Raw genomic sequence first — 27,830 nt, forward strand, 5'->3', positions numbered from 1 at the left:
AAAGCAATTCATTATAAAGAAGAAAGAAACAGAGGCAATGGGCTCTAGTAGAAATACCACCCAACCAGAAATATTGTGATGATAATGAAAGACGACACCCATTTTCTTTTTTATCTGATAAATAACTCAACCTACTTTTTCAAGTCGGGAGATATAATCTCTTTCCAGACGTTCTTCAGCTTGTTTCAATCCTAGTTGCTGTTCAGCTGTCAGATTAGATTCATCAATAACAGTGGTGTTTTCTAAATAATCAGCTTCCAAAGTATGTTCTTTAGTTGATTCAGAATTCTTTATTTTACCTAGAGAAAGAAATAGTTATTTTCTTCAAAGTAACTCAAGGACAGGAAAACTGAGAGTACAGAGCAGTTAAGAGCATCTCATTAAGGAGCCAGACACAAATTAGAGCTACATTCCAGTTTTTTGTCCAAAGGCTGGCCAAAATCACCTTAGACGTTAAGAATCTTTCCAGTATGTTAACCAGGATTTTGGAGAGACTTCAGAGACCAGTCTGCTACTAAGAATGCTATCAAAAAGAGGAAAAAAAATTTGGTAGATTCATTTTGTGTTTCAGTCATAACTTCACAGTCTCTATTAAGTTCCTCAAGGCAAGAAAGGGGTTTTTTTTTGTTATGCAGAACAGAGTACATGAGATCCTGATGCTCTACTGTAACAGAAATAAGAAATATTAGGCATACAATTTTTTACACAATACATTTTCTTAAGGAAACAGTCACAGAACTGCCTTAAAGACATTCACCCAAACGATCTTACAGAGCCAGTCATCAGGCATTTCAACCTCTCAATTTAGAAGGCTGCTGGAGTTACATCTGAACACACCGCGACACCCTGCCGCCCACGGCTAGCAACCACGGAGCTCTGGAATGCTGCTACTCACAAACACGCAGGTCAATTCCAAAAGCCCAGTTCCTCCAGATGCCTATGAATTGTTGATAGTCCACTAATCTGTACAAACATCTATATCTTAAATTATTCCAGTAGTTTTTCCATCAGCAAAAGTGAGGGTTATTTGTGGTTTGGGTTTTTTTTTTTCTTTTTTTTCTTTTTTCTTTCCTTTCAAATGAGATCTGTGCCCCCAGACTAGCTAGGAATGAAAACTGAGCAAGTTTTCAAGTCCTGGTTTCTCAGTGACAGATGGTCCCTACAGTACATGATGGTGGTCTACAAAGAGCTGACTGATCATAGGATGCTGCCATTTTAACTTGTTTTTCCTGTTAAATTTTATGAAGATAGCTAAAAAAATATGCACTTTAATATTTTCCTAGTATTTCCATACAAGCAACTGCTGTAGCTGTTGCAATAGTGGGAAATACTTCAAATAGAAAGTCTGCACTGGCATGCCATCTTAAAATAGCATTTTTAGTAGAAAAAACTATGTTCTGAAAAAGTGTGACAAATCCTGAACTAAGGCGTTAACCTGAAGTGAGACAAAGCCTGATCCATATATTTAATTCTGAAATTGAAAAATATGTATAAGAATTGAACACTCATAAGGATAACCACTGATGAATGGTACGTATTCAGAGCTCCCCAAATCAAAAAGCCATCTGCCAAAACATATTTTAAACATTTTTAGTAACAAAGAGAGCACAACAATCACAGAAAAAAGGTAAATATTTTCCCCCTACCTATAAAAAAAAAAAAACAACAAACTTTTCTTGCAGATTTTTCCCCTGATCTTTCTGAAAAGCAGTAATAGCTGACATTTCCGTAAGTGGCAATGATATTATGAAGGGTTCCCCCCTCCCAAGACACTATATTCACAAAATTGCCAGAAACCCCCCCACACGAAGTATCTTGTAAAGATGTTTAGGTCTTAGGTATGAGAAAAAAGGACAGCTATTATCATAATCTCTTATTCTGTAAGTAATATGCTTGTATGAATAGTATGTTCTCTCTAAATGCAATCAGCAACTTACTATATGTGAAAAAAATACACAAATAGAAACATTTCAGAGCTCATTTCAGCTTGTTAACAATTTTACCAGAAGAAAACTGAATAAAGCAGTGTTGAATAATACTCACTGAAGTCATCAGGCTTATGTTCCATTTTTCTTTGATCTGAAGCAGTCTTACTAGGATCACCAGTCTGATCAACACCAGTCTTCAAAGTATGAACTCCCAGTGGATCTTCCAACACCAGTTTCCCTTTCTGTGTAGCTGTTAAGCTTTCTGTATTGACCCCGTTCCCTGAAACATGGGAGCCTGGAAAGTTTTCTCCCACTGGCTGAGCTTTTGTCTGTTTCAGGTTTTCCGCTGCTGGTGATAAATTAGAAAATTTTTTTGCTTTTCCATGACTTCGATCCTGAACGTTTGACCCCACATCTTTAGTTCCAGCAATACAACTATTTACTTTGCATGATTTATTTTCTCCTTGTTTTTCAGAACAAACATCATTTTGTTTACTCTTTTTGCTGCTATTCCCACTTGGAGAACTTCTTCCAACATCCTTCACAGATTTCTCATTTCTATTATGTTTATAATTTTGATTATTTGTAACTTTGACTGCTTTGCCTTCCTCACAGACAAGACGGACAGACTTCCTTGGGTCATGATTTCCATTCTTTGAGCTCTTGGCCTCTTCCATTATAGTGAAGACCTGCTTCTCCTGTCTCTTGAGACCACTTGAAGTGCAATTCTTCAGCAATTTGCAGTTGATTTTAAATCCACTGTGCAGGCAAGGATCGTAGCTGATTGTCTACTGAAGAAATAATGATATACATTTTTAAACGGAAGGAAAAATATCAAAGCTCTATGTAGACAATGCATTAAAATAAACCTCTCTAAAGAAGAGTGTAACTACAAATTGTTATAGGAAGTATATTCCCCCCACAGGCATAAGTGAATTTTCACAATACATTCCGTATTAAAGTAAAACTCATGAAAATTTTTATCATCTTGACTTCTATTTAAAAGAGGAGGGGATATGAAGAGATGAAAAATGGCAGAACATGGTAAAAACCACTCAGTGATAAACCTGCCAACAGCTTGCTTTTTTCTTTCCTTCTTATTTTTGGCTTTCTGAAAAAACCAAGAACCAAGATGTCTGCAACTACACTGGAAGAAAAAAAAAAAAGAAAAAATTTAACACATCTAAAAAATACCACTCAATAAACATACAGCTCAAATTAGCCACTAGAGAAAACTAATTCAGTTTCCAGCAAGCATGCTCCATTTTATTAACTGATTTAAAAAAAAAATTATTTAGCGATATAGCTCAAAGTATTAATAATAAACCTGACCTATCACCTGTATCCACAGATACTTAGGCATATTTCTGACACATCAATTCTCATATAAGTTAACTGCCATCAATTAAGTAAGATTTTGCTTAGCGAAAAAAACCACAAATAGTAAATATTTTGTTTAGCTGCAGATTAACTTCACTTATCTAAATCTCAGTCCTTTAGGTGGTATATCATCTGAGCTTTATGTTGGAGACAACTCAAAGATTGTTTTTCCAATGGGAAGCTAAGCATGAATAAGTGGGTCTGTTTGTAAGGAATTACTCTTACCAATATAGAAAACGAAGGGGGAATTGGTAACAAGAACTTGTTGTTTTTTTTTTTTAAATAACCTTGAGATAGCAATAAAAAATTATGAGAATGAAGTATTAGACATAGAAGAAAATAAATTTTATAAAACCATAGCAAGATATGGAGTTTGGAGTTTCTGTCTTTCCTGTTCACCTACATATTTGGTAGGTAAAAGCATGATCCATGAAAATTTCTGGGTTTTAGAGAACTCATCAAAATAAGCAGCTTATCATTTAGTGAAGAAAAGGAATAATAGAAAAGTCAATGAATTACAACTATTAGAAGTATCACAATGTACTTTTGTACTTAAATAATAAGAACCAGAAGGAATGATCAGATAAAAATGTCTGGTTAAAAAAAAACCTTTCTGAATATTATCAGTATAAAGAACAGTAATTTTTTTTTTTTTTCCCAGGCTATATAATGTAGTTACTATCTCTCTTTCACTTTAAAGAGACACAAATCAGAAAATACTTCAGGACACAAAGCACATACTAAAAATGGTTATCTTAAGCCTCTATTGACATAATTGAAAATACATATTATCTTTCAAAAATGAAAATCAAACAAACAAAACCCACAAGAATTTTCACGAAGTTAATGTTAGCATCACAGTCTTTATTAAAATATAAAACTTGAAAAAGAAAAAAAAAATCTGTATTCCTAAATTCATTCCAACGGCTAAGTATTTTATCTCACAAATACATTTAGTTAATATTACAACTATTTTCTATTAAACACTGATTACACCCGGCTCTTACTTCTAGACCAAAAGTCAAAGACCACAAAAGATTAAATAGTATTCGCCTTTGGATTGTAGTCAGTCTTTCCTGTAGCAATTCTTATTAGCTCAGCAGCAGGAACTACTGCCCACCTGTACCAGCGCTGCTCAAGCCTCAGCGTGGTAAGAAGAGCCCAGCGTCCCCACAAGTTGGCTACATTATTCTTGTCTCTGACCACCAGTATAAAGCACTGCTCTATAGACTGGTAAAATGTTATAGCTACGTACAGGATGTCGCCATCTTTAAACTGTACTCTACTGTGAAATTTTTTTTATGTCACCAAAAGAGAAAGGAGAGTAGGATTTTTCAAATTCTAAACCATTCCTCATGTTTTAGTTGCTCAACCTGAGGAGGGGGGGAAAAAAACAAAACAACAACAAAAAAACCCCACCCACGTCAATTCCACTTTCATTTCTGGTTCATTTCTGACATCCACACCACCCTTCAACTCCGGACCGGAGCACGCTGAGGCCACACTTCCACCTTCACTGAAAAGCAGCGTAGGTCGGCACCAACTCTGACAGGAGCGATAACACACTTTCTCCCACCCTGGCTATAACATCCTTTCTCCAACCCCAGCTACTTACTCCCACTCCTCAGGCTGCTCCCTCCCTTGTGCAGTTCTGCAGTGAACAAAACCAGAAAACCAATCCAGCTTAACATAAAGCTGGCACAAGGGAGGAGGAGGAGGAGCAGGAGCTGGTAATAACAAACAACTAGTAGGGTGGGGACAACTTCTCTTGGCACCACTTCCAGCTTAAAGCTACCATGAAACTCCAGCATTGGAGGAAAAGTAGGGCTTCATTTTGCTCTGCTTTTTTGTAAGTGCCAAATTGTTAGATTCATATTTTGCAAGAAGGTTTAAAAAAAAATCCACAAAAATTCTACTGTAGGCTCAAATGATTTGATCTCATCCATTCAATAAAACACACAGTTATATATTCAAAGAGAATATATAAGCTTTCATCAATGTACAAATGTGACAGGAAAAACAACTAAGGAACCTGCTAGTAAAAACTATAACCCAGCTAATAAATTGAGTACTGTGATAACGTTACATATTAAGAGAGTGAGTGTAATCAAATGCAAGTAGTTAAGGTTAAAAAGCACAGATATATTCTTTATTCCTGAGAAATATGAATAAAGATAGGTCATGACATTTTGTAAGACAAGAATATTTTGTACAAAAAAATCCAAAACTTGAGTTCCACAACAAAATTCAGAATCTGAAATGCAAGTGCAATAATAATGTTGTACTTTCGGATTTTTGTTGCTTTTTGCTTTTTTTTCCTTTTGCTCTTTAATACTGAAATGATTTAGCAAACAAAAAATAATCTAAACTGCTGTAACATAATAGTAATCACATTACTATCTCACAAAGAACTGCAAAGTAAACCAACTAATGAAACTTGATATGAAAAACAAAAAAAAAGAGACCACTGCTAAACCCAAGACAGTCTCAAAAAGATCCTTCCTCCTCCGTCAGATATTGGCCATCTACATATGAGAGAGGGTTGAGAGGGAAATGGGAGGAGGGAAAGGAGTGCCTCTGAAAAGAATAACATGGTTGGAAACAAAACACTAAAGTGGAGTTAATCAGTGCTGAGGTGGCATCTTTCTAGAAACCTGGATGGCATGTCTTATTCACAAGCTCAGGCTCATACCAAATTGCCAGAACTGGAATTGAAAAAGAATTTTCTCCCAGGCAGGCTAGCAACAAAAACAGAGTTTTTCACCTGCATCTGCAAAGTGGGGTATGATTAACCTGTTGAAATCATTTCAGCATATTTCATTTATTCAGTATCCTGGTGTTAAAGGGGACTCGGTTTCCCCTGCTTTCTGAATGTACGGTGCCAGGTACTCCTCTGAAATCTAGCTCAACTCTTGGCTCTTTGTAGAAAAATAATTTGGCTGAAATACAACAGCTTGAGGTCAAACAAGACACCACCTGACCTCAAACTCTAGAAAATTATTAAGCCTATGCATACCTACTACAATCAAATTAAAAATGTTCAAAATCAGCTTCATTTTCACTACTGTAGAATTCATTTTAGGCTCACGAAACGAAGGAATGAGATTGTTTCACTTTCATTTCTGCCAGTTTCTTTTGTTTCCTCCTTCTCTCAGACTAGCATTAGAAAATTCTGCATTTGAATTGCAAAAACTCAGGGTGACGCTTCCAAACAGGAAAAAAAAACCCAAACACTTTCAAGAAGGTATTTTTACCCATTTGCCCTTCCACGCCTTCCTCTCAACTTGTTCAACTGTATTTAACTCCTCCAAAAGCATGCATTTTGGGTCAGACTTTGCTGTAACAGGGCCTCTTCAAAGATGAAGGCCAAGTTAAACTGTGAGCTCTTGCCTTCTCAGTTGCTCTTTTGCAAAGCTTTTCTTTTTTAATCGTTTCATTAGCAGCAGAACTGAATATACCTCGTTTTCTATACATTCATTTTGTGCTCCTCTGTTACACTCTTGATCACAGCCCATTGGGCAAGCAGAGGAGACGTGCTGTAGCTGAAGGAACATACACACTGACCAGTTCTTAGCTATTCCCCAAGAGGAAACGTAACTTCCTCCTGCTGTCCCCTCAGCAGAGACCCCTCCTCTACTGGGGCATGATTTTTCCAGAAAACATACAGAAACTCAACCATCTTTTGACATTACTTCAAATTTGTTCTAAAATTTGGCCCTAACTGGCTGAAATGTCCAAAAGTAATGACAAGAGTGTAGAAGAGCAAATAAAGGGAAAGAGAACAGTCTCCTAAGTTTTGTTTCCCCAGGGAGTACTAGATTAAACAGCAAAAGTACTACAAACATAATTGTTATCACCCTCTTTCTATAAAGCACTCCTCCTTTGAGATAGAGAGACCTGTATTTTATCTGAGACCTGCTTTTATCTGTCCCATTATAATTGTCCCTTAAGCTCAAATCTCCCCAGTCAGCCTTCCAACAGTAAGTGGGGTGATTAACCTCAGTCCCCCCCACCTGATTACCAATATAGCCCAGCTGACCTTCCTCAACAAAATAAAAGGAAATTGAGCAAGCAAAGGTTACAGCCACAGACAGGAACAAAAGGAAAGGTTGTCTTCTGTACTCTGCTCAGACTGCAGCACAGGTAATGTCTACAGACAGCCCTAATATGCTGGGGGGGTGTCTCTTTTCTGGACTGTTTACAGCTGTAGGCCCATTTTTGCATCTGAGAACTTCTACAAATCATTCAAGCTTCTCCCATGTTCTATGCCAAAAGTTTAAAAAAAGTTATCACACATTTATGTTTGTTTTATGATGAACTAGACATAACTTAGTACAAACTATTATCAATCCTTGATGTTTTTCCAAACTACTTAAAACTAAAACTATCAGAAATTACTGGCCACTAAAGCACCTCAGGCTCCACCAGCAATAAACCCATCGGTATTCTTGGTAACAAACATAAGTGCTATACAGTGTTTCAGATCTTCCTGTTTCTACAGGGTATAGAATTTAGGCTAGTAAGCGTAATACTACCAAAATCTATCTAGAAGGAAGCCACTACAGCGCACACAAAATTTAACACACCAAACAGGCGTGCAACAAAACTAGCACTGTGGGCTTACTGAAGGTACATAACTCAGCAGGAAGCTCTGATGTTGTATTTACAATGCGGAGGATTGAAAACTTCTAAGGAGTGATCATTAGATAAACAAGTATATATATATGTGACAGGATTATATATGAAAGTACTGCTGAGTAACTGAGTAACAGGAAAGGCTTTGCTTGATACAAAACTTAGTAACATATGTAGGTGCAAATATCTCACAATTAAATCATGAAACGAGCAGAATATGCTGGATAGGAGACCCATACAAGATGTGCTTGTCACAGATTATTCTCTCTTTGCAGTGACACCTGCTGTCTTTTCTGCAACACAGTATGACTCACTGAGAAGGCAAGAAAGAGGCATGTCACCAAACGCCAAGAACTACCACTTCTGAACCTACTACTGCTGACAACTCCCATTCCAAACTCGGGAAAGCCATCCTCTCAGTCACACCAGCTGTGTAACTAAGTTACAACAGCTTCCCTTACCTCTGCATTTCACAGAAAGATTCCTAATGCTTTAGTACGTTTTGGTTCTGATCCGAGGTTTTACTGTAATAGTCCTTTAAACATTTCACAATCAACTTAAGCAAGCACTGAAGCCGGAAGAGGGGTACCACCTGCCTCAAATGTCACTGCATGCTGTAAGATACATGCTGTAACCAGATCAGGAAACTGATCCAAGGTAGCTCTAACTTTAAAAACAAACACACACAACACTTGTACCAATACAGGTGAGGAGGCTGGAAAAACACAGTACAGCACTGCATAGGTTTAAAGCCTTTCAGAGGGTAAACTAGCTTCCAGAAGCCTGAACTGATCATGAAACTGGCTTAAATGGCAGCTATCCATTTAAACTCGATTTATCCATCTTATTCTCAAACCCCCATTTATACTTGGCACTTATGCTAAATAAAAATACAGCAGTATGTATTTGTGGCACAGAAGTTTATCTGGATCTTGTATTCAACCAAGAGCGATCCCTTCACCCAAACTCTAATCCTTGAGGAAGGGACAGCCTTTGAACTACTCCATACCAGTTGCAAACTAGTTCACAAACTACAGCTAAAGCAAATGGATCTTCTACCAGAATCCTTATGTCTGCTTTACCAGGACCCAACTTTCACTGCTGAAAGAAATATGCTGAAAACCACTACTTTAGAAAAGTTGTCAAGAATACATCCATATAGTTGGCACATAGACTGTCACAACAGTTTGTAACACAAAACTGATTTCAGATTCCCAAGTCAAGCTTTGCTGACACTAAAAACTGAAAGTTACTTCTTGCTGGAAATATTATTTCATACATCAACAGAAATAAAACATAAAATCTAAGAACATCTGATAAATTGTTTTTTTTCCGAAGATCTGCTAAAACATTAGAACCAAAATTATGAACCAAGGATACAGTATGAGTACACATACATGTATGTATGCATCTCTGGTAAAAAAAAAAAAAGTAAAAATTAGATTCATATGCATTGTTACTAAATTTAGGTAATAACTTTTTAGTACTTCTAAGTTAAAAGAGTTACTGATCTATCATTTATGTGCAATTAAACAATTTATCAAACAATATACAATATAGTCTTAATGTGCCAAAAGCATCAGAAACGTTGACTTCCCCTGGCTTGCTTCCATTCTGCAAATTAATCCACTAAGCAAATTGCAGGATCCTTCTTTCTAGGAGTTCTCAGTACAAGTCAGTTCCAGTATTACACTATTTCATTAAGATAGGGACAAAAATAAAGTTAATTTAGTAGAAATGCTTTGTAAAATTTCAAAAGCAAGCATTACAACTAGAAAACAGGATATACTCTCAGCTGGGCAAAATTTTGAACTGCCTTATGGTATCAATACGAATACACAATCCAAAACCATTACTCTGACAAGCAGATCCACAAGACATTTAAGAGGAACTCCCCAGGGATATCTTGCTTTCAAGTAGGACACAGGGAAATCCTGCTCCCCTTTCTCTTTCTCCCCGTAGCAGCAATTCCCTTCAGAGGAAGAACCAGGTAAATGCTCGGCACCGCGTAGGTGCCCATAGCACCCGGCAGTTTTTTTCCCTCTGCTAGTTGAGGTATGAGAGAAAAGTCCCAGCTGTCTTCTGTGCAAGAACAGAATACAGAAGGAACTTTCTGATCCTTCTGTACGTATCTTCTGGGAACATATCCCAATGCATACATTCAGGGAAACGGTAATTTCATCCCAAAATTAATTTTATGAAGGTATTTTCACTAAAGTTAAGTAGAAAAATGATTACAAAAGCTCACTCCAAAACTGATGTTTGTAAAGGAGACCTCTCCTAATATAGCGTCTTCTGCCAGATACTGTAATTAAGTTATACTTCCATGGCTGGTTTGCTTTTCTTGTCACGGAAATAATTATGTCATAACTATCTAGGGTCAGACTATCCAAAAAGCACCTACTGAAACTGGGAGCACAAGTCAAACAAAACCAGAAACAATGCATATCCTCTGTTTTCAAGCAAATGCAATGACTCTCGAATCCAGGGCACAGTGCTCAGGAAGCCAAGTGACGTGGAAGTGGCATGAATATAAAATAAATTACTAGATCCGTACTTAGATACAACTATCTTTTTAATGTACTCATCCCTACCTTAGCCTGAACCCTATTATATTGTTTCTCTGCGTGCTACGAGCTCGTCCTCCTTTGATGTACCCAGAAACAACCTTAAAAGCAAGAAGGCCTCAGGTAATATGACACATTCAGCCAACTGGCAAATTGCAACATATTGCAAAAGCAGAAAAGTCGTTCAGCTGTATTTGTATACAAGGTAAGCCAACAAAAGAACACAAACACATGGGCAAAGGAAAGCCTGTGTGTCATTTCAGGCACATCATAACCCACAGAAAGACCCTCTCGCTTTGGCAAGAAACGGCAGAGGGGGGCACAGCTCATGAGGACGGCTGGGGACAGGGAGGCATTTCCCCGGGGGGCCTCACCAACTGCAATGGCCTCTCCCCCAATATTTAATTCCACTGGGCGTGAGAACAACAAGCTGCATGCACCAAGCTCCAGCCTGGCAGACCCCGGCGGGCGCGCAGCCGGGCACTGCCCTCAGGACGGCCGCCCGCCTGCATGCGGCCGTGGGGCCGGCCCCGGTTCCCCACTGACCTTGGGGCCGCCCCCCCCCCCGCCACCCCCCGCGCCGTGACCGGCACCCCCGACCGGGCGTGCGGGGCAGCCCCAGCGCCGCCACCCTTCCCGGGCGCGGGGTGGGGAGACCGCGATGGGCCGTCGAGGCGGGGCGCGGGCAGGAGGGCCGGGGCAGGGCGGAGCTGGGGCGCCGCGGGCTGAGGCGGGGGGCGCCGGCGCGGACAGGCCTCCCCGAGCCCGCCTCCCCCCGCCCCGCTCGGGGGGGAGAGAGCAGAGCGCGCCCAGCCACCCCCACCCCTCGGGGGAGGCCCACGAAGCTGGGCGGAGCCCCCCCGGCCCCTGGAGCCCGGTACCTGGCTGCGGCGCTAGGGGTGCCGGGGCTGCGCCCCCGCCATGCCCGGCTCCAGCTGCTGGAGGCCCCGACGCCAGCGGCTCAGTCCGGCCCGGCCGCCATGTCAGCCGCGCCGCGCGATGCATTGTGGGGCGAGGGCGGGAGGGAGAGCCTCGAGGGCGGGCGGCGCTGCCGGGCGGGTGCGAGGCGGCGGCGGCGGGCGGACGGCTGTGCCCGGCCCGGCTCAGCTCTGCCCGGCTTGGCCCCGGCCGCCGGGGGAGCTCCCCCTGCGCCTCGGAACTCCCCCTCCGCTGGGGGGGGGCACCCCCCTTCCCATCTCCTCGGGCGTTCAGGGCCTCCCTCCCCCAGTGCCAGAGGAGGAAACGGGGATGTAGGAATAAGCAGCTCAGGTTTTTCCTTAATCCCCGCCACAGCCACGGGGATTTTCTCCCCATTTTTCATCCCAGGCCTCTCCCCACGCACGCTAGGCCCCAGGCCCTGTGGAGCAGGGTTAGGGCCCGCCTGGAGGGTCAGCCCCACGCCGCAGCCTGGGCCTTGCTCCCCCCTTCCTCCGGGCTTCCCCACCCCCGCTCCCGACGCTGCCGTTTGGTGGAGAAGGGCGGGTGTGCTCCACACAAAGCAGCCTGTGGTAAACAGGGACGCGGGGGGGAAATGGCTCCTGGCTCCCTGACCTTGGCTATGAAGCTGGCCCCGGCAGCAGCTAGGGACAGCATCTTGGCCAGCGTGTCTGCTGGCAGTTTCGCAGGTCTCGAGGGAGAAGAGCCGGCCCGCCTGGCTCTTGGCAGTGCTGGAGGGTGACCTAAAGAAATTGGCAAGTGCTTGTGTAAGGCAAATCTCTCTCTGATCCAGTACAGTACTACCCCTTCTTGGCAGTGAAATGTCACGTTGTTGGCACTTCCTAGCCCAGGCTAATAAGGCCTTTCCAAAAAAACAAGGCGCATAAAAGATTAATGTTGAACTACTAAAGGGGTTCAAAGGAAAGAATTAAAAATAATGTGAATAGTAGTGCTGGAAGCACTACCTCAGAGAGTCTATGTAGGTAAACACAAGTTGCAAAATCTAATACTGGATTCTATAAATACTGGCAAGATGTACTTCTGAGTGTATTGTGAAGTCAGTGCGATCCTTAGAGCTAATCTGCTTTTTTGCGGTTGACCTGAAGTTCACATTTTACGAAATGAGGATCGGGTAGCTCAGGGTATTGCTAACGGTGTAGCACAGAGCTTTCTTTCACCTTTAGGAACATGGGCCAATCCAGTCCCGCTCAGCAGTAACAGAAATTGCAGCGCTGCAATGCTGTTTGCAGACAGCTGAGGTTAGCTGGGTGGTGGTTTCAGTCCAGTCCTATTTGACAAAGATTTTTATTAGGTTTAGTAGGCCAAAGAGTAAATTGCACAAGTAACTAAATTATACTTGCTACTGGATACAGGCCTCCTAGATCAACATTTAGACATGCTAGCGAGCAAACACACACCAGTTTGCAAACCTGACTGGCATTTTTCCTGCAAGCTGAAATTTGTTAGAATACATCAGATTTAGTTCAAATAGTTGGATAGACTTTAATGTGAAATGTTAGTGCAGTTTGGCTCTGAAAACGTGAATCATTATAAAGCCAACAGTCTTTGACATAGTCTCTCTCCGTGTGTATTCAGAAACAATTCTTCCTTCTTTGCCGATGTTAAAGAATATTTTATTGCAGGGAGCAATATAGAAACATGGCAGTAAAAGGGGAAGCTGAACTCTACTGCCAGCTGGCCATTATTTAAAGAATTCCCAATTCAGTGCCAGTGATCAAAACCTTCCATATTCTGGGCTCAGTTTGTAGGAGAAAATACAATTCTGAAAGCCACTAAATTTTATCTAGAATGATCAGAGACAATAATCATAAAGCTGTAGGGAGCAGATTATCTGACGTCACTTTCCAGAGAAAAATCTTGCTTGTTTCATGTTGCAGTATGATGCCTCATTTTTAGTCCCATACCCAAACTACTATAACATTATGCCTCAAAAAATGTAAAAGTATATTGTAGATTTCTTTTTAATTTTCTGGCCCAAAAATGCTTATTTTGAATTATTTGCATTGTTTGAATTCTTTTTTTTTATTTTTAGGATTTACTAGGTTTTTAAAATTTATTTAAATGTATATACTATATTAAAGCCCTGTTCTCTGTCTCCAGCTGTGTCCAAAGAAACTCTAAAGCTTCTTAGATAATTTATTTATAAAATGAGGAAATCATACTTGACTGTCATCTAAAGGAAAGGTTCTCGGTCAATACTACAGCCAGGAAAGCATACAGAAAGATAGCACTTAACTTTAAAGATGAGAACTTCAGATTCTTAGCACAGTGTATCTTCCCCATAGACAGCATGGTAGAAGATTTTCCATGTATATATTTTTGTAGCATATTGCATTATTTCTTGATGCTGGATGTCTACTTAAGCTGAAATACATAAAAACATGAAAAATACGAAATGTTTAAAAACTATAATTAAATTTTTCACCTATTTATACATGGCTTCTTCACTTACAGTAATGCCACTTATGCTTGAATTACCTAACCAAATTTAATCAAGATGTCAAATATCTACCAAAACTCAGTTAAAAAAAAAAATCACAAAGTGAGATTACAGAATGTAATTTGCTGTTCAAAAGATAGATTTCCAATACGCCTTGGATGCACTACTTAATTGTTTTCTGTAAATCACTACATTTTGCTTTTCTTTGCCAAGAGTTTTCAGAATCATAGGCATGGAGGACCAGTTTCTCGATCCAAGAAGAAATCAATGACCATCAAATGCTTTCTATTGTTGTTACTTTATATATACAATCTTTTCTTCCAGCAGGTGTAGTAGCAAATTGTACAAATAGCTATTTTTTCTTGCAGACAACCCAAGAATGGCATCAGTGCACTGAAGCAGTGGTTTGGCTCTGTATATCTGAAAGCTTTGGTGCCAAATTCTGTTCCTGATGCTTAATGCCTCTTTCTTGCTTAAAACCCCTTTGGTAACGTGGTCTCTCCCAGATCACATTGTGAAGACCAAGGGTCTGGCCACTCACTTCTCACCAACCAGCTGCATGCAGAGATGAATTTCCTGAAGGCCTGGCTAATGGTGCTCCATCTCACGATACTGTGCACAGCATGTTTGTAATTCTGTTTTTGCTGACTGTATGCTATGACTCTTGTTCAGAGCACTTGGATCAGTAACCACTAGCAACCAAGCCACTGGTATCCTTTGACATTACACTGTAGTTACTAGATGCTATAGTTAGTATGCTAAAAAAAGGTACTCGCAAATCCATCAAAAATCACAATAACGCTATCCCTTATTTTCCTAGGACATAGTTAAAGCAGATCTCTAAATCTGACTGGTATCCCACGGACACACACAGTCTTACTATTCTTGAGCCAACTAGCACTTTCATTCGTCTTACACCCATAAATGGCCTCACTTAATACACGACTACTACCATGAAATACTCCATTTTAGAGTATTTGAATCCTCCATAAATACATCTTCCTGAGGTCTGGTATAGACACAGCTTCTAACCTTTTGCAGACGCCAGACTGTTGCAAAAGCTCCGTTTGCAGCAGTCCTTTCTTTGCGGCAGCGCTTTCCTATCGTGGCAAGTGTCGCTGCAGCACGGCCGTGCAGCATGCTAGATCCTGAGGGCAGTGTGGAGCACAAGCCTTCCTCTTCCTTCCCCAAAGTTTTCCTCATCCCTCTAGCCATGCTCCTTGCAATTGCAGCACTCCTGCTCTTAGCATTTTCTGCTACGCAGCAGAAAGAGCCTGATTTTTACACTTTCAAAGTTGTAAACATCAGGGGCAAACTAGTCTCTCTGGAGAAATACAGGGGCTCGGTAAGTCTGCACGGAGATGGGCAGCTCTCGCCCAGACTCACTAACCAGCCAGTCCTTGCATGTCTGCAAAAACCAAGTGGGGGTGGAGAGATTGTACATTAACTTGGTGCACGCACGCAGATTTGGGTTTACGACTCTTCTTTAACTGATCTGGAGTGTTGCCTGCATGCTTCCTTTGATACCGCTCCATAGGTCTTTGCACTCTTTAAATAAAACGTTTGCAGCCTAACGTCTGTGTGTGTCCGCGTCTTTTCCTTGTGCAGGCTGCTGCCTGTAGACGTGGCAGGCAGGGAATGCCTGCCTGCCTGCCTTTCATTCAGTAGGATGAATTGCACTGGGTTGTGGCTATTAAATTTGAAGCTTAGGAAGTTTGTACCCTTGTATAGCTTACTTTTGGAGCTTATTTCTGCCTTTTAACTGCATGACTTTTAGTAAATTATTTTTGCCTAAATCCCATTCCTTTTTAATGTTCTGCATTAAAAAAAAAGATGAGATTTAATCAGTGGCTAGTGGAGTTAACAGATTTCACCATAATTAGTAAAAAAGTGAGAGACATGATAAAGTAATTATTTCAATATCTCTGCATAGTGAAATTGTAGCAAAATCATGCTGCTTCCCTTGTCACTTTTCAGTGTGGCAGAGTAATATGAAGAGCATGTAGACACACATAAACTTCTATGATGTCTTTTAAATTTCATTTACATATTCTATTAAGGAGTTCTAGGCAGAGCTTTCCTTCCCATTTTAAGAACAATTTCCTTGAATGTAACCTGATTGGTTTTTGGTTTTTTTTTCAGTGGTTTGACCGTCTAGGAAAGATGGTCGGTACCTGTGGAAGAGTGAAAAGGGAAATTAGCACACAGAGTGCATAATACTATAAGCTCTTACAGCCACATTCACAAATTACAGAACCTAAATTCAACATAAAGCCCACAACTGCCACCTTCAGCGCTCAAGTGACACATCATCTGTAATAGAGCCAGGCAGTCCAACAGCTTAGCTGCTGCACGGAAAGGCAGGCACCACTTCTCGCTTTCACCCTTAGTCTCCAGCTTTGTGTTTCCACTTTCCTTTTGCCCCTCCTCAGGTACTTCACTGAGGTGTCTGAGCTTGCTAGCCCACAGCAGCAGGTCACTAAAACATTGGCAGGAAGGCAGAGAAGGCCCACGGGAGGAGATGTACATTTTCCTGAGCTCAATAGAAAGGGATACTGGTAGATTTGGACAAAATGAGAGGTCTGAATCTTATGTGGTCAAAGTCCTCCTCCCCCTCTGTTCACAATTCAGATAGATAGAGCAGAACTGGTCCAATGCACACTCTATATTGGAAAAACCGTGGAACCTATTTAATATTAAGCAATATTTGCTTTTTTTAAGGAGTACCTTCCAAAGGCTCTGTCAATAAATCCTGTTACTGGGGCGTGTTTTGTCTGCAGGTCATCTGCAAATCTGTCTGAATAAGCAAATACCACTTGTAGCTTCTCCACCTCAGGGCCAGAATCCACATGGAACAAGTAAAGGGGGAACTCAGAGGAATTCCTTACAGCCACCCTGCAGAGAGCTGTGGGTGTTCATCCCCTCTGGAACGAGCTGCAAAGCCTGATCCGCAATCTCATGAACACGCCAGGTTAGGGGTGTGTGTCTGTATCTCCAGTGGTGCTGTGATACCAGGCCATCCTCGAGGTGTGACTGGTTTCATAAGGGAGGGCTCTAGAGCCATACCTTGGAAAAGGTAACACCATCAGTGAATGGTACTCCTTGATCTCTGCTAAGCCATACGGAATAGTTTATTCCAAAAAAGCGATGACCAGCTTTTGTATGGAACAAAAAGATTTGCATTCAGAGAGCCTACTAATGTTCAGGCTAGCTGCTGTTTGATAATGCAAGTGCACAATTTTAAAGAAAATTGTAGCAATAAAACACATGCTTTTGTCATTATGTTGTCAGAACTCAGTATCAAAGTAGACAAAGGTTAACTGAAACTCCCATTTATTTCTTAAACCTGCTTAAATCTGCAGTTAGATAAGTAATGTTAAGATGTAGGTTTATCATAATATTTTAAAGCTATTAAAAGAAAGCAAATAATATATAAGTACTACATATGTGCTGCTGGTGTTTTAAAGAAAGTGAGTCACTAGTTAGCCCCTGGAACAATAGTCTGCTAATTGCTAAACCAGCTTTTAACAGCCTTAAGGTTTCTGGCAGATGTAGAGAAGACGTTTTCTTCAATTCAGTCACTCAGCTAATTTAGTTAAATAACTACTTAATTGGTAGTCAAGAAACTAACTGGGAATTGAAAAAATCCAAAAGCTTCCAGAGTATAAAAAAGAATAATAAAGTCTGCTAATTCTAAAAACACAAGAGCCATGCTAAGTATAAACAATCAGTGCAATTCATGACTTGCAGGATCTTTCTTCAATAACTCATTATTAATACAAATTGTGTATTCAGATCGCCGAAACAGTTTTTCTTAGTAAGAAAAAAATAAGACTGATTGATATTAGTTCAATTTCCATTCAAATGCATCTTGATACAAATCACAAGTACACTCTGTTATATAGTAAATAAGAAATGTACTAACAATTCTGAAATAATAAAAATGAAAAAAATTAAGGAACAGGGGTTTTTTTTTCTGAAATAAATGTGCACAGACATAACCTATCCTCCACTTTAATAAAAATACCAGAAATATGTGAGGGAGTACTCCCTTTTTATGGGGGCATAATAATTATATTGCCAGAATGCTAAAAATTTGGCATACATGCTACAAAATCAGGTATCATATTACATCTACATGAAAGCAGAGAAAGGGAGGACTATTACGACTGAAAAAAAGGGTACAAGTGAAATAGATGAAAAAGCTGTCTGTTTTACTGTGTTGCACAAGAAGGCCATACTCCTATGATTTTTCCAGGCCACCATACTGATGTTGATCCATCTACATTAAAAATGAAGGGCAGCGATGCATGGTTGGAAAAGAATCAACAGGATCCAAATCAGATTAGTTTTCTATCCAATCTATCTATTATCTAATTCAAGAAAGCTTATACTTTATTTTATGATCTCTATCAGATATGCTGTAAGAGGCAGTATTCTTACCAAAAATAGTACCTATTTGGGAGTCAGAACTCCCAAGCATCAACTTTCCCTGCTGTGTTTATACCTATCTAGATATAATAGTACCTACCTACCTGCCTGCCTACCTACCTACCACACAGCTAAGTACAGTGTGCTGAGGTGTAATTAAGCAGTGTTAGTGCAGTGCTTTGGAAATCTTGAACCAAAGGTACTATAATAATGTAAAAGCATTAGGCACTATAACAACGTACAGTATTATTTTACTGTTGACAGTAATGCTAGGCACTTTGCATCACAGCTATCTGCAATCCGATAACGTAGTATTACTGAATGTGTATAAATACAGAGTACAGCTACTTAATTACTGTACAAAGTATTGCTATTTTTTTCCATGAAGGTAACAGCTCTGTGAGTCGGTGTAATCTGACACTTGTGGCTCGTTCTTCCATCAGTGAGATGGAGCCAGTTAAGAATCTCCAGGTCTAAAAACCTAAGTATCTACTGTCTCTGCTAAAAGATCCACAAAGGGTTATTTGAAGCTGATAGCAGATTCATATAGCTCTCCAGGGATGTTTTCCTCAAGGACGTACACTGGTGTAAACATTAAGTAAACTAGGAAATATTTTTGCAATGTTAAATGAGTTCACTACTAGAATGCATGGGTTTTCTAAGCGAAGGGAAGGAAAGGCTAGTATTAAGAGGTCAGACAATGGCTAATACAGAATTCAGCTTAAATTAAATAATTTTTGTAAGGTCCAGGATGAATTGTTTGCACTGCACACTAGGTGGTGTACTTGACTTGCACTCTCAGAACCTAAAGTCAGTGAAGAGGCATATTGAACTTAATTTAAATCATTAATAGTTGTAAGAAGTCAAAGTACAGCCTCTTCATGAGAACAAAAAGTGACTTATTTATTAAAAATAAAATATAGACAAAAAAAAAAAATCACCACATTTAATCACTTGTGATACCAGACACTTGAAAGATAACTTGGTAAAGATTTTTAATCAATCATTTTAAACATTCATTATGAAATACTAATAAATCCTGAAAGTTTTTTATTATATGTGTTAGTTATACTTGTAGGAGGTTTGTTCTATTAAATTATGGAGTTCAGTAATAGAATGCATTTTTCTAAGGAAAAAAGATAAGCAGAATGTGTCTGCCATTCTAAGAAATGCTGCGTGTAGTTTCCTCCTGTTTTGTGGGAAAACGTTTGGAAGTTTGCACCATTTGCAGTGTGAGCTCTCATGCCTCTCACCACCATGCTGAGTAATCACTGGTTTTAAACAGCTGTAAATTGAAATTGTTGTTTCTTTTTGAGTGAATTCTTTCAAGCCCTTCTAACTTCAAAATCAAGTAAAAGTTATAAAAGCTTGATTGTTTTCATTGGCAAGTAATCTTTCGTATCTGTTATAATATGAACATAATACCTACACAATCTCATTTCCCCCAAACCTCCAACAATAAATTCTTACGTTACCGTTGTATTTGGGTAAAGTACCAATAGACATGAATACAGTAAGGTATATAAATACTTCTGCATCATGAGAATGCTGAGTCAAACTATATTTAAAAAAGCCTCTAGAATTTCATATGAAAGAACTACATGTGACTTCAACTCTTAGTGTTACAATTTATCTTTACTTCAATCATACTAAACTACAGTTGTCGCTATGCTTGGTAAATACAGATTATTTTAAAAGAACAGAACTGCCAATAGTTATTTGTTACGCCTAATATGTAAGTTCTATTTGAAATGCTGACAGTCTGCAACAGGAATGCATCATAAAATTATTATCTCTTCTCTGAAAAAAAAAATCTAATTATACGCCGTATCTTTGGATGTTTTAGGAAACTGAATTTAAAATTTCACGTAGAACTTGTAAATGTAGTCTGAATGAATGTGATGCTTTGGAAGTTAGCTAGATGGCTCCAGATTATATTTCATATGCAAGTGTACAGGGATTGCTTAGATTGTATTCTGTTGATACACTACACCACAAAGAAGATTACATCAACTTCTGCTTTATAAGATTACCTGTCTTCCAGGGAAAACACTGCTGCTCCAAAACTACTTTAAATCTAGCGATATACCTATAGAAGGTACAAAATACATAAAGTAAGTGTTAAAATTTAACATAAGAAATTATAAACACCAACATCCCCTTAGCTTTTTCATCTTATTATCCCATACATTACCCAGATTGTGGGCTTTTATATGCTAGTTTGTTTTCTGGCCTTAAAAACACTAGACACATGTAGTCATTTATTTTTCATATATTATAATTTATTTGTTGCACTCTATTCGTATTTCCTATATACTTCTATATTTTGTATAAAAACATACACATAGGAATATGGAACAATAGTAACATTAGAATCCAAAGTTTAAACTGAGCAAAGCCAGTGGTCACAAACACAAGAGCGTGAGACCTGGAGTCAGGATTTTTTACTTCCTTTTCTTGCCCTGCAGCTACTTGCTGTGTAATTTGATCAGGTCAATTAATGTGTCCAAGCTTCAGGCTTTCCTCTTGTGGCACTGGGCCCTTCAACACTGCTGTCTCACCCTGACAACAATGAAACCAACACGCCAGCTTCTATGAAACTTCCAAACCCTTGTAGGAAGATGCAACGTGAATAGCTACTATTGTTGTACTAGCACTGGGGAATGTGTTGGCTACTTTGATTGCATTAAAACTTATTTTGCAATTTGAGAATGAAGGACCAGCTTCTGGGATGATGTATAATCTGTAGAAACCCACTGGATTCAGTGTAAACTGGGTAGAATTTAAGTTCCCAAATCATAATGCTTTTTCTGCACTATGCCTGCTTTTAATCTAGGTTGGTAGAAACATTTTTAGTATTACAATATTTATATTGCCTTATGACTCTTAGGAATTGGTCTGGAAAAAGGAACAGAATGTAGTTACATGTAAAAGAAACATCACTATAAAGTGCATAGTGCTATTTTTATTAATAAAATCATATTGTATCTAAAGGATCTATGACATTCAGCTTTAATCCACTCTCAAGAAAACATTAGAATGGGCTCAATTTATGTAGAACGAGTGGCAACTCACACTTAGAAAATTTGTAAGAATAATAAAAACTGTAAGTCTAAAAATAAATTCCAGAAGTTGTTGAAGGATAAAGTATCTCAAAAACCAATGGAAAGCTCTTCATGGCCTTGAGAAACTGTGTAATATGTGTCATCTCAGGGTTAGGTCACTTAATTTCCCCAACAAATTCTTTGTAGAATCTGTTCCACCAGTATTCTCCTTACACGTGCCTCTCTCTTCCTGTAGTGTTCATCTGTGTTTGGCATCTTCCTCCCTGCTGGATCTGTGCAGGCAGATATACGCCTGGTGGCAATGTCCAAATGACACAATGCACACAACGTCAAAGATGATCAGCTACAGGAATAACTCTTTAAAGGAGAGTGCGCACAGTCTTCACTTCTAGGAATCTCTAATTGAGGCAGTAAACCTTTATGCAAAATCTGTTGTAATTTTGTCACAACTAAGTAGACTTACTCTAGACATGGTGGGAAACTTTACAGTCCATACTGCATAGACCAACTCAAAATCCTGTAATTGCTTCTGTTAACTTCCAGATCAAGACATCTACACTAGCAATGATAAATGGATCAGCCAGTTTGGTATGAGTACTAAATTCTGTACAAGGAAAGATGCTGCGGAACAGATGCTTCACTACAGATAAATGAACTACCAAAAATACATTAATTTGCAAGTTTCTTTCATGCAACTTGGTATACCTTAGCTGGATGGTCAGTTCTTAAATATGCTTAGAAACTATCCAAAAGGCAGAATGGAGGAACATAGATTCTCTGTAAACTGAGGATTACGATTGCTTAGCAGTTTCTTGATTATCTTCATGGTTGCCAAATGGGAATACATAAATATTAAATCTTCCTATTGTGAACAGAACTCGATGTAGTTTCAAACACAAGTGTTCACTCACAGTTCTCTAGACATTCTCATCTTTTGAAAATAATCTACATCCCAGCCTACCTGTTGGAAAACTGACATGTGCAGCACATTTTTTAATCTCTCTTGTTCTTCAGGTGTCGCTAGTTGTCAACGTTGCGAGTGAGTGTGGGTATACAGATAGCCACTACAAGGCCTTACAACAGTTACAGAGAGACCTCGGCCCATATCATTTCAATGTGCTGGCATTCCCATGCAATCAGTTTGGGCAGCAAGAACCAGACACTAACAAAGAAATTGAGAGTTTTGCGCGAAAGACTTATGGTGCCTCCTTTCCTATGTTCAGCAAAATTGCAGTCAGCGGAGCCGGTGCAATTCCTGCCTTCAAGTACTTAATTGGTGAGTAATCTGGAACATTTCCCCAGTGTAGAATTCCTCTGACACAAAATACCATCCAGCAGAAAAAAGATATCTATGACTGTGTTCACAGAATCATAGCACAGAATTGTCAGGCTCAAAGAGGTCAGCAGTCATGTAGTCCATCCTCCTGCACAAGGCAGGATTTCTCTCTATGTCACCCCTGGTAGCTTTGTCTAACCTTCTAAAAAGATCTCCAGGGATGAAGACACTACGATAACAGATGCCCTGTAAAAGCTAGTCTAATAAACCTCTACATGGAATACAGTCTTGAAATACTCTGCTGTATGCATACAACACTTGATCTTCATTTTTCCACCTTGCAGTCTCGTAAGTGCTTCTCCTGTGACACGACTGCTGCAGGTTGGATTTGTAAGATTCATCTCAAGAGCTGTAGGATAAGTGGAAGCAAAGCGCCTACATAATTTACTTCAACAATCAAAAAGTGAAACCAGGCACTAAGAGATGTCCTTGAATACTCGCTTCCTCATTCCTTGCCAAGCACTGGAATAGCCATACTGTACGGATCCTCCAGTTCTAATCCGCATTATAGCTAGCACTGAGACCTGAAGAGGTTTTGCTGGTTCTTAGCAGACAGCTGACAAAATACACTGTAAAGCAGGATATTCTCTATCAAGGCACTACTTCTCTTGCACTGAACGAATGCTCTAAATACCATTTAAATGCTAAACTAAAATGTCAGTCTTTATCCAATGTGAAGGAAATGTCTTCCAGCAATGATATATAATAAAGCCCAATATGACACAGTATCACCTGAGCTGCATTCTGCAAGGACCATATCGCTGCTGCTTCTCTCCAGCACCACAGTGTTCTCCCACATACTACTGAATTTAAAGGAGTGTTGGTAGTATTATTTTTGACTACCCCAAGCACATCTCCTTCCGGGTGTCTGTAATGGATCTTTCTGCTAGCCAAACTTCCTTTTAATCCTTTTTACATCCTTCCATTTCTGTTTTGCCCAGCGGGTTTGTTACTGCAGACACGTCACATGAAACTTGCAAAATTTCTGTTTCCCTGTTGTTCCACACGCAAAGGGAGGCTGCTGGAGGCAGTATATTTATGCAGCATAATGACAAGATAGTCAACAGTGGAGTTCTGGCTGTGTCTTGATGATACTTTGAAATATCTTCTGATTCCTTATGAGATTTTGCCCAACGTATAATCAATGGAAAAAGATGCTAATTTGTCTGTAGCATGTCTACTTGTGCTATTAGTGGGATGAGGCTCCTGGTCTGATTGAAAATCCTGAAAATTTTCTTAGTCATGTAGCAGAATAGTAAAGGATAAGAATGCGACTCATATAAAATGAGTATGTGGTCATGGAGGGAAAAACTGTAGCAGATGAGGATTAGGAGGCAACTTCCTGGAACAATTTACTTTGTTATTTCTTCATGTAGCATTTCTTGAAACATTCTTCTGAAGCACATGATACTGGCTTTTGGAGGAAAAATTCTGGATAAGCAAGTGAATAATCAGTCCTGGTACTGCTATATTGTTATGCCAAATTCCATTTTCCTATCAATGTTCAACTGTTTCAGATTTATATATATAGCACAGACACACACACACATGCACACACACTTTAACACTGATTATAGTGCTTTCTCCTGTCTGTCTGTCTGCTCAAGCTTGACTGTTCCCATTAGTCTCCAGGGGGCTACTGCCTAGTTAAAGCTCCCTGTCTGTCAGAAAATTAATCTTATTATTCAGTCTGAACTCCCTCTTAATTTTACATTCCTCCTTGCTCTGAGAGGGTAATCATCAAATTGACATGAACAAATGTCAAGAATTGGCTAACATGGTTTTCTTTTCTAAGCTTCCACTTTTTTTTGCCTGTAGATTCTACAGGAGAAGAACCAACGTGGAACTTCTGGAAATACTTGGTGGACCCCAATGGGAAAGTAGTAAAGGCCTGGGACTCTACTGTCTCTGTTGAAGAAATAAGACCGCATGTTACAGAACTTGTAAGGAAAATCATCCTGAAGAAGAAAGATGAATTATGACTTTCAAAAATCCCAGCATACCAATTACATCTTTATTGAGAATTAGAGCTGGAGTTTGTCTTTTCACATTCCAAAAGAGAGTATATGGGGAAGGGAAATCATGACCAGTGGCATCTATATTCATCATCCTAAGAATGTAGAAAACAGCAAGTTATCATGGTCAAAGTAATTTAGATTTTTTCTCCAACTGAATTCAATTTGACCTTTCTGGGAAAGAAGAACTCATCAGCAATTGTTTCTTTCCCAATTCAAATTATTTATTGTTGGTAACACTACAGGAAGTCAGTTCATGTACCTGTAGGAAGAAGGCTCAGAATAATGAGAATTTCCTGATTGGGATCTCACTGACATGTACAATTCTGTTGTCATATTTTGATTGTGAGCTGAATGAAAAAATAAAGAGTAAAAAGTGCATGATTGAATTAAGGCATGTGCTAGGAAGAGGGCCAAAACAGATACCTTCACACCAGGCAGACTTACATAGATATATGTCTTTCAAGTTACCAAGGCCAAATATATTTAATTTCATCTGCCTAGAAAGTCAGTTAAGAAGGGCATGGGGAAAAGACATCTATAAAACTTAAATGAAAGAAATGTGAAGACAAAGTCTCTGTAAAAATTCTCCAAAAGCTGTGAGAAGAATTTCTGCATTTTTTCACCCAGTAAAGATTATCAGATGATATTTAAATAGCCACTTGAATTCTGTAGGACCAGAGCCTATATGAAATGGCTGTTTCTTTCTTCTATTAGCATTTTGCCTTAGAAGAATTACTCTCGCCTCATGCAACTGATGTTAAATTTATTTTTAAATTTATAACAGCATCCGATTTTGCTGCATGTACAGACCAACATTAGAGAATCAACATTTTTCCATGGAAATAATTTTTCAAATGTTTAATTGTTGCATAATGTTACATTGTTTAATACCACATTAATGTTACAAATGTTTAATGGCACCTTTTTCAAATGTAGCACTCAGGCATCTGCTTCGACTTCAGACTGCAGAACTTCTTAGCTCATACTAAAATAATAACACTAACAATTACAGCCTCATTGTTCTTTGAGAGAAACCCTTTGAAAATCTTGTCAGCAAGAACTCTTTTTATCTCAACAAAAACACAATGTACAGGTCCCCTGCTCATAACCCCGGGATGCTTTAAGAAGAATCTAGTCATGCCCAATTGCAGTATTATTGATGAGTGAAAGCTTTTTTTTGCTTTGTAATGCTTTTTAAAGTAGCACAAATAATATTTGTCCATATAGTTGTCAGCACCCAAGTGTACGAATAAGCCTTAATTGACCTGACCACGGTAAGAACTTTTTCCAACTCATCATTGCCATGCACTGGGTTGCAGAACAAGAGGAGAAAGAAGAGTACTGAAGAACTATCGGAAATAAAAGGGTTGATCCTAGAGTACATTATAGTTCCCATGCTTGAACAGCAGCTGTCTCCTGAAGTCTTGGACTCGTTCTATGGAGCGGTCTAAGGAAGTAAGAGCTAGAGGTACTTCAGGATTTGCAGAAAGACCCTGAAGGGCAGTAACAGAAGTACAAGGGCAAAAAGAGAGATCAAGTAAGAAGGTAGAAATGAGAAGGAAATTAAAAGACAGTTTGCAACCAAAGAATCTTTGGACAGACAGGGCATGGAAATGTTCAGGTCATATTGATGCTAATGAGTACATTCCAAGCTATATCAGCTACTTCTCACTTGGAGTGTAACTTAAGAGTGCAGGAAACCGGTGCTTGTGGCAGTGAATATGCCTGTATGTTCCTCCTCTGATGGTGAGAAAAGTGAACTCTACAGTCCATTCAGTCATTTAGTCTACTCTTATATGAATCACTCTAAGAGACAATCGTTACTAAGGATATAATGAAGAAAGGAAAATCAGGCCCAGCTGATAGTGTGCTGGGACAGAGAATCCAACTACTAGAAAAGGAGGTCTTTTATTACTCTATAGACTGTTTCTCTTTTCTCTGTCTGTTGATACTAATGCAATGCCCCACCATGCTGTTAGCAAGTGCTGCAGGGCTTAGAATTTTCTCCTTAGAAAGTATGTTTCTGTTTTATAACTGAAGCTCGGATGAGTGCAGACCATGCTTTGAAAGACATTTTAAGCCCTCTCTATTTCAATTTTGGGTGTCCAACTTCAAACAGAATGCTGGATGTACATAGATATGATCTTGCATTCTCTATTAGACAAATTCTAGAAGTCTAAAGAGATATAATGGCAATGATCAGTTGGAAAGGGTTCATACTATATGGACAAATATTGTTTGTGCTGCTTTCAAAGGCATTATGAAGCAAAAAAGGTTTCACTCGTCAATAATACTGCAATTGGACACGACTAGATTCTTCTTAAAGCATGCTGGGGTTATGAGCAGGGGACCTGTACATTGTGTTTTTGTTGAGATCTTGCTGACAAGATTTTCAAAGGGTTTCTCTCAAAGAACAATGAGGCTGTAATTGTTAGTGTTGTTATTTTAGTATGAGCTAAGAAGTTCTGCAGTCTGAAGTCAGAGCAGATGCCCAAGTGCTATGAGTAACTTAATACTGACAACTGTTAGAGTTGGTATTCTTACCAGTTTGGCAATTTAAAGGGAACTAAGGTAAGTATTACATATGCAAGCTTTGAAACAACAACAAATTTGAACAGGCACATGATTTTAAGAACATAACTACTCTCTCTGAAGTTAACAGAAACATTTTCATGATTAAATTAAGCATGTGGCATATATTCCATCCTTTGTTGCATTGGAATCAGTTTGTAGAACAAATGCTTTGGTCTTTTAATCAAAGTTACAGAGTAAAAGTAAATATTCTTGGTCATAGATTAATTCATATCTAGTCATGCTGTAAGTACTTCATGACTTCCTGCTCAGAAAAATTGCAAAGCAAATTGCACTGGGTTGAATTTGTCTGTTGAGACTATATAGAGAGCATGCAGAGATCAGAAATTACTTTTTTGGCTCGTGAGTTCCAATACTGTTTTAATCTGTCAGAGATCTTTCCTACAGCAAGTCCCCAAAACTGTAAAACAGCTCTGAATATATAGCATGAGACTATTTTCTTTGCAGCTTGTCTACTTTGCAGAGAAAATATTAGTGTGCA

At 39.2% G+C, this 27,830-nt stretch overlaps 2 protein-coding genes across 6 annotated transcripts in view; one reads left to right on the forward strand and one right to left on the reverse strand.

Annotated features, from left to right (window-relative positions):
* The window catches only part of TUT4 (terminal uridylyl transferase 4), a 49,094-nt gene extending 37,657 nt beyond the window's left edge, over window positions 1–11,437 (reverse strand). For 4 of the 5 annotated variants that reach the window (XR_007766841.1, XM_050900525.1, XM_050900523.1 and 1 more), the window contains exons 1-3: window positions 11,392–11,437; window positions 2,044–2,719; window positions 136–299 (exon numbers count right to left, since the gene is read on the reverse strand). Coding sequence is in view for 4 of the 5 variants with exons in the window: in XM_050900525.1 (XP_050756482.1) it covers window positions 136–299; window positions 2,044–2,605 (726 nt within the window). In the remaining variant the exon portion in view is untranslated. The remainder of the gene's footprint in view (window positions 1–135; window positions 300–2,043; window positions 2,720–11,391) is intronic. The other variant, XM_050900524.1, reaches the window with a different exon arrangement.
* A 3,608-nt stretch (window positions 11,438–15,045) lies between these two features.
* Window positions 15,046–25,562, forward strand: GPX7 (glutathione peroxidase 7). The gene is made up of 3 exons (XM_050901147.1): window positions 15,046–15,252; window positions 22,418–22,679; window positions 24,558–25,562. The coding sequence occupies exons 1-3, from the start codon at window positions 15,046–15,048 to the stop codon at window positions 24,719–24,721; spliced, it is 633 nt and encodes a 210-aa protein (XP_050757104.1). The 3' UTR covers window positions 24,722–25,562.
* Window positions 25,563–27,830: the final 2,268 nt, after the last annotated feature.

The sequence above is a fragment of the Gymnogyps californianus genome, chromosome 8 (assembly GCF_018139145.2).
Source record: "Gymnogyps californianus isolate 813 chromosome 8, ASM1813914v2, whole genome shotgun sequence".
In the NCBI taxonomy this organism is placed as follows: Eukaryota; Metazoa; Chordata; class Aves; order Accipitriformes; family Cathartidae; genus Gymnogyps; species Gymnogyps californianus.

Excerpts from the sequence above, each read along its gene's own strand:
- GPX7 (XM_050901147.1), top strand. The coding sequence starts at position 15,046 with ATGCTAGATCCTGAGGGCAGTGTGGAGCACAAGCCTTCCTCTTCCTTC. Across the intron at positions 15,253-22,417 it reads TGGAGAAATACAGGGGCTCG|GTGTCGCTAGTTGTCAACGT; the intron begins GTAAGTCTGCAC and ends CTTGTTCTTCAG. Across the intron at positions 22,680-24,557 it reads TGCCTTCAAGTACTTAATTG|ATTCTACAGGAGAAGAACCA; the intron begins GTGAGTAATCTG and ends TTTTGCCTGTAG.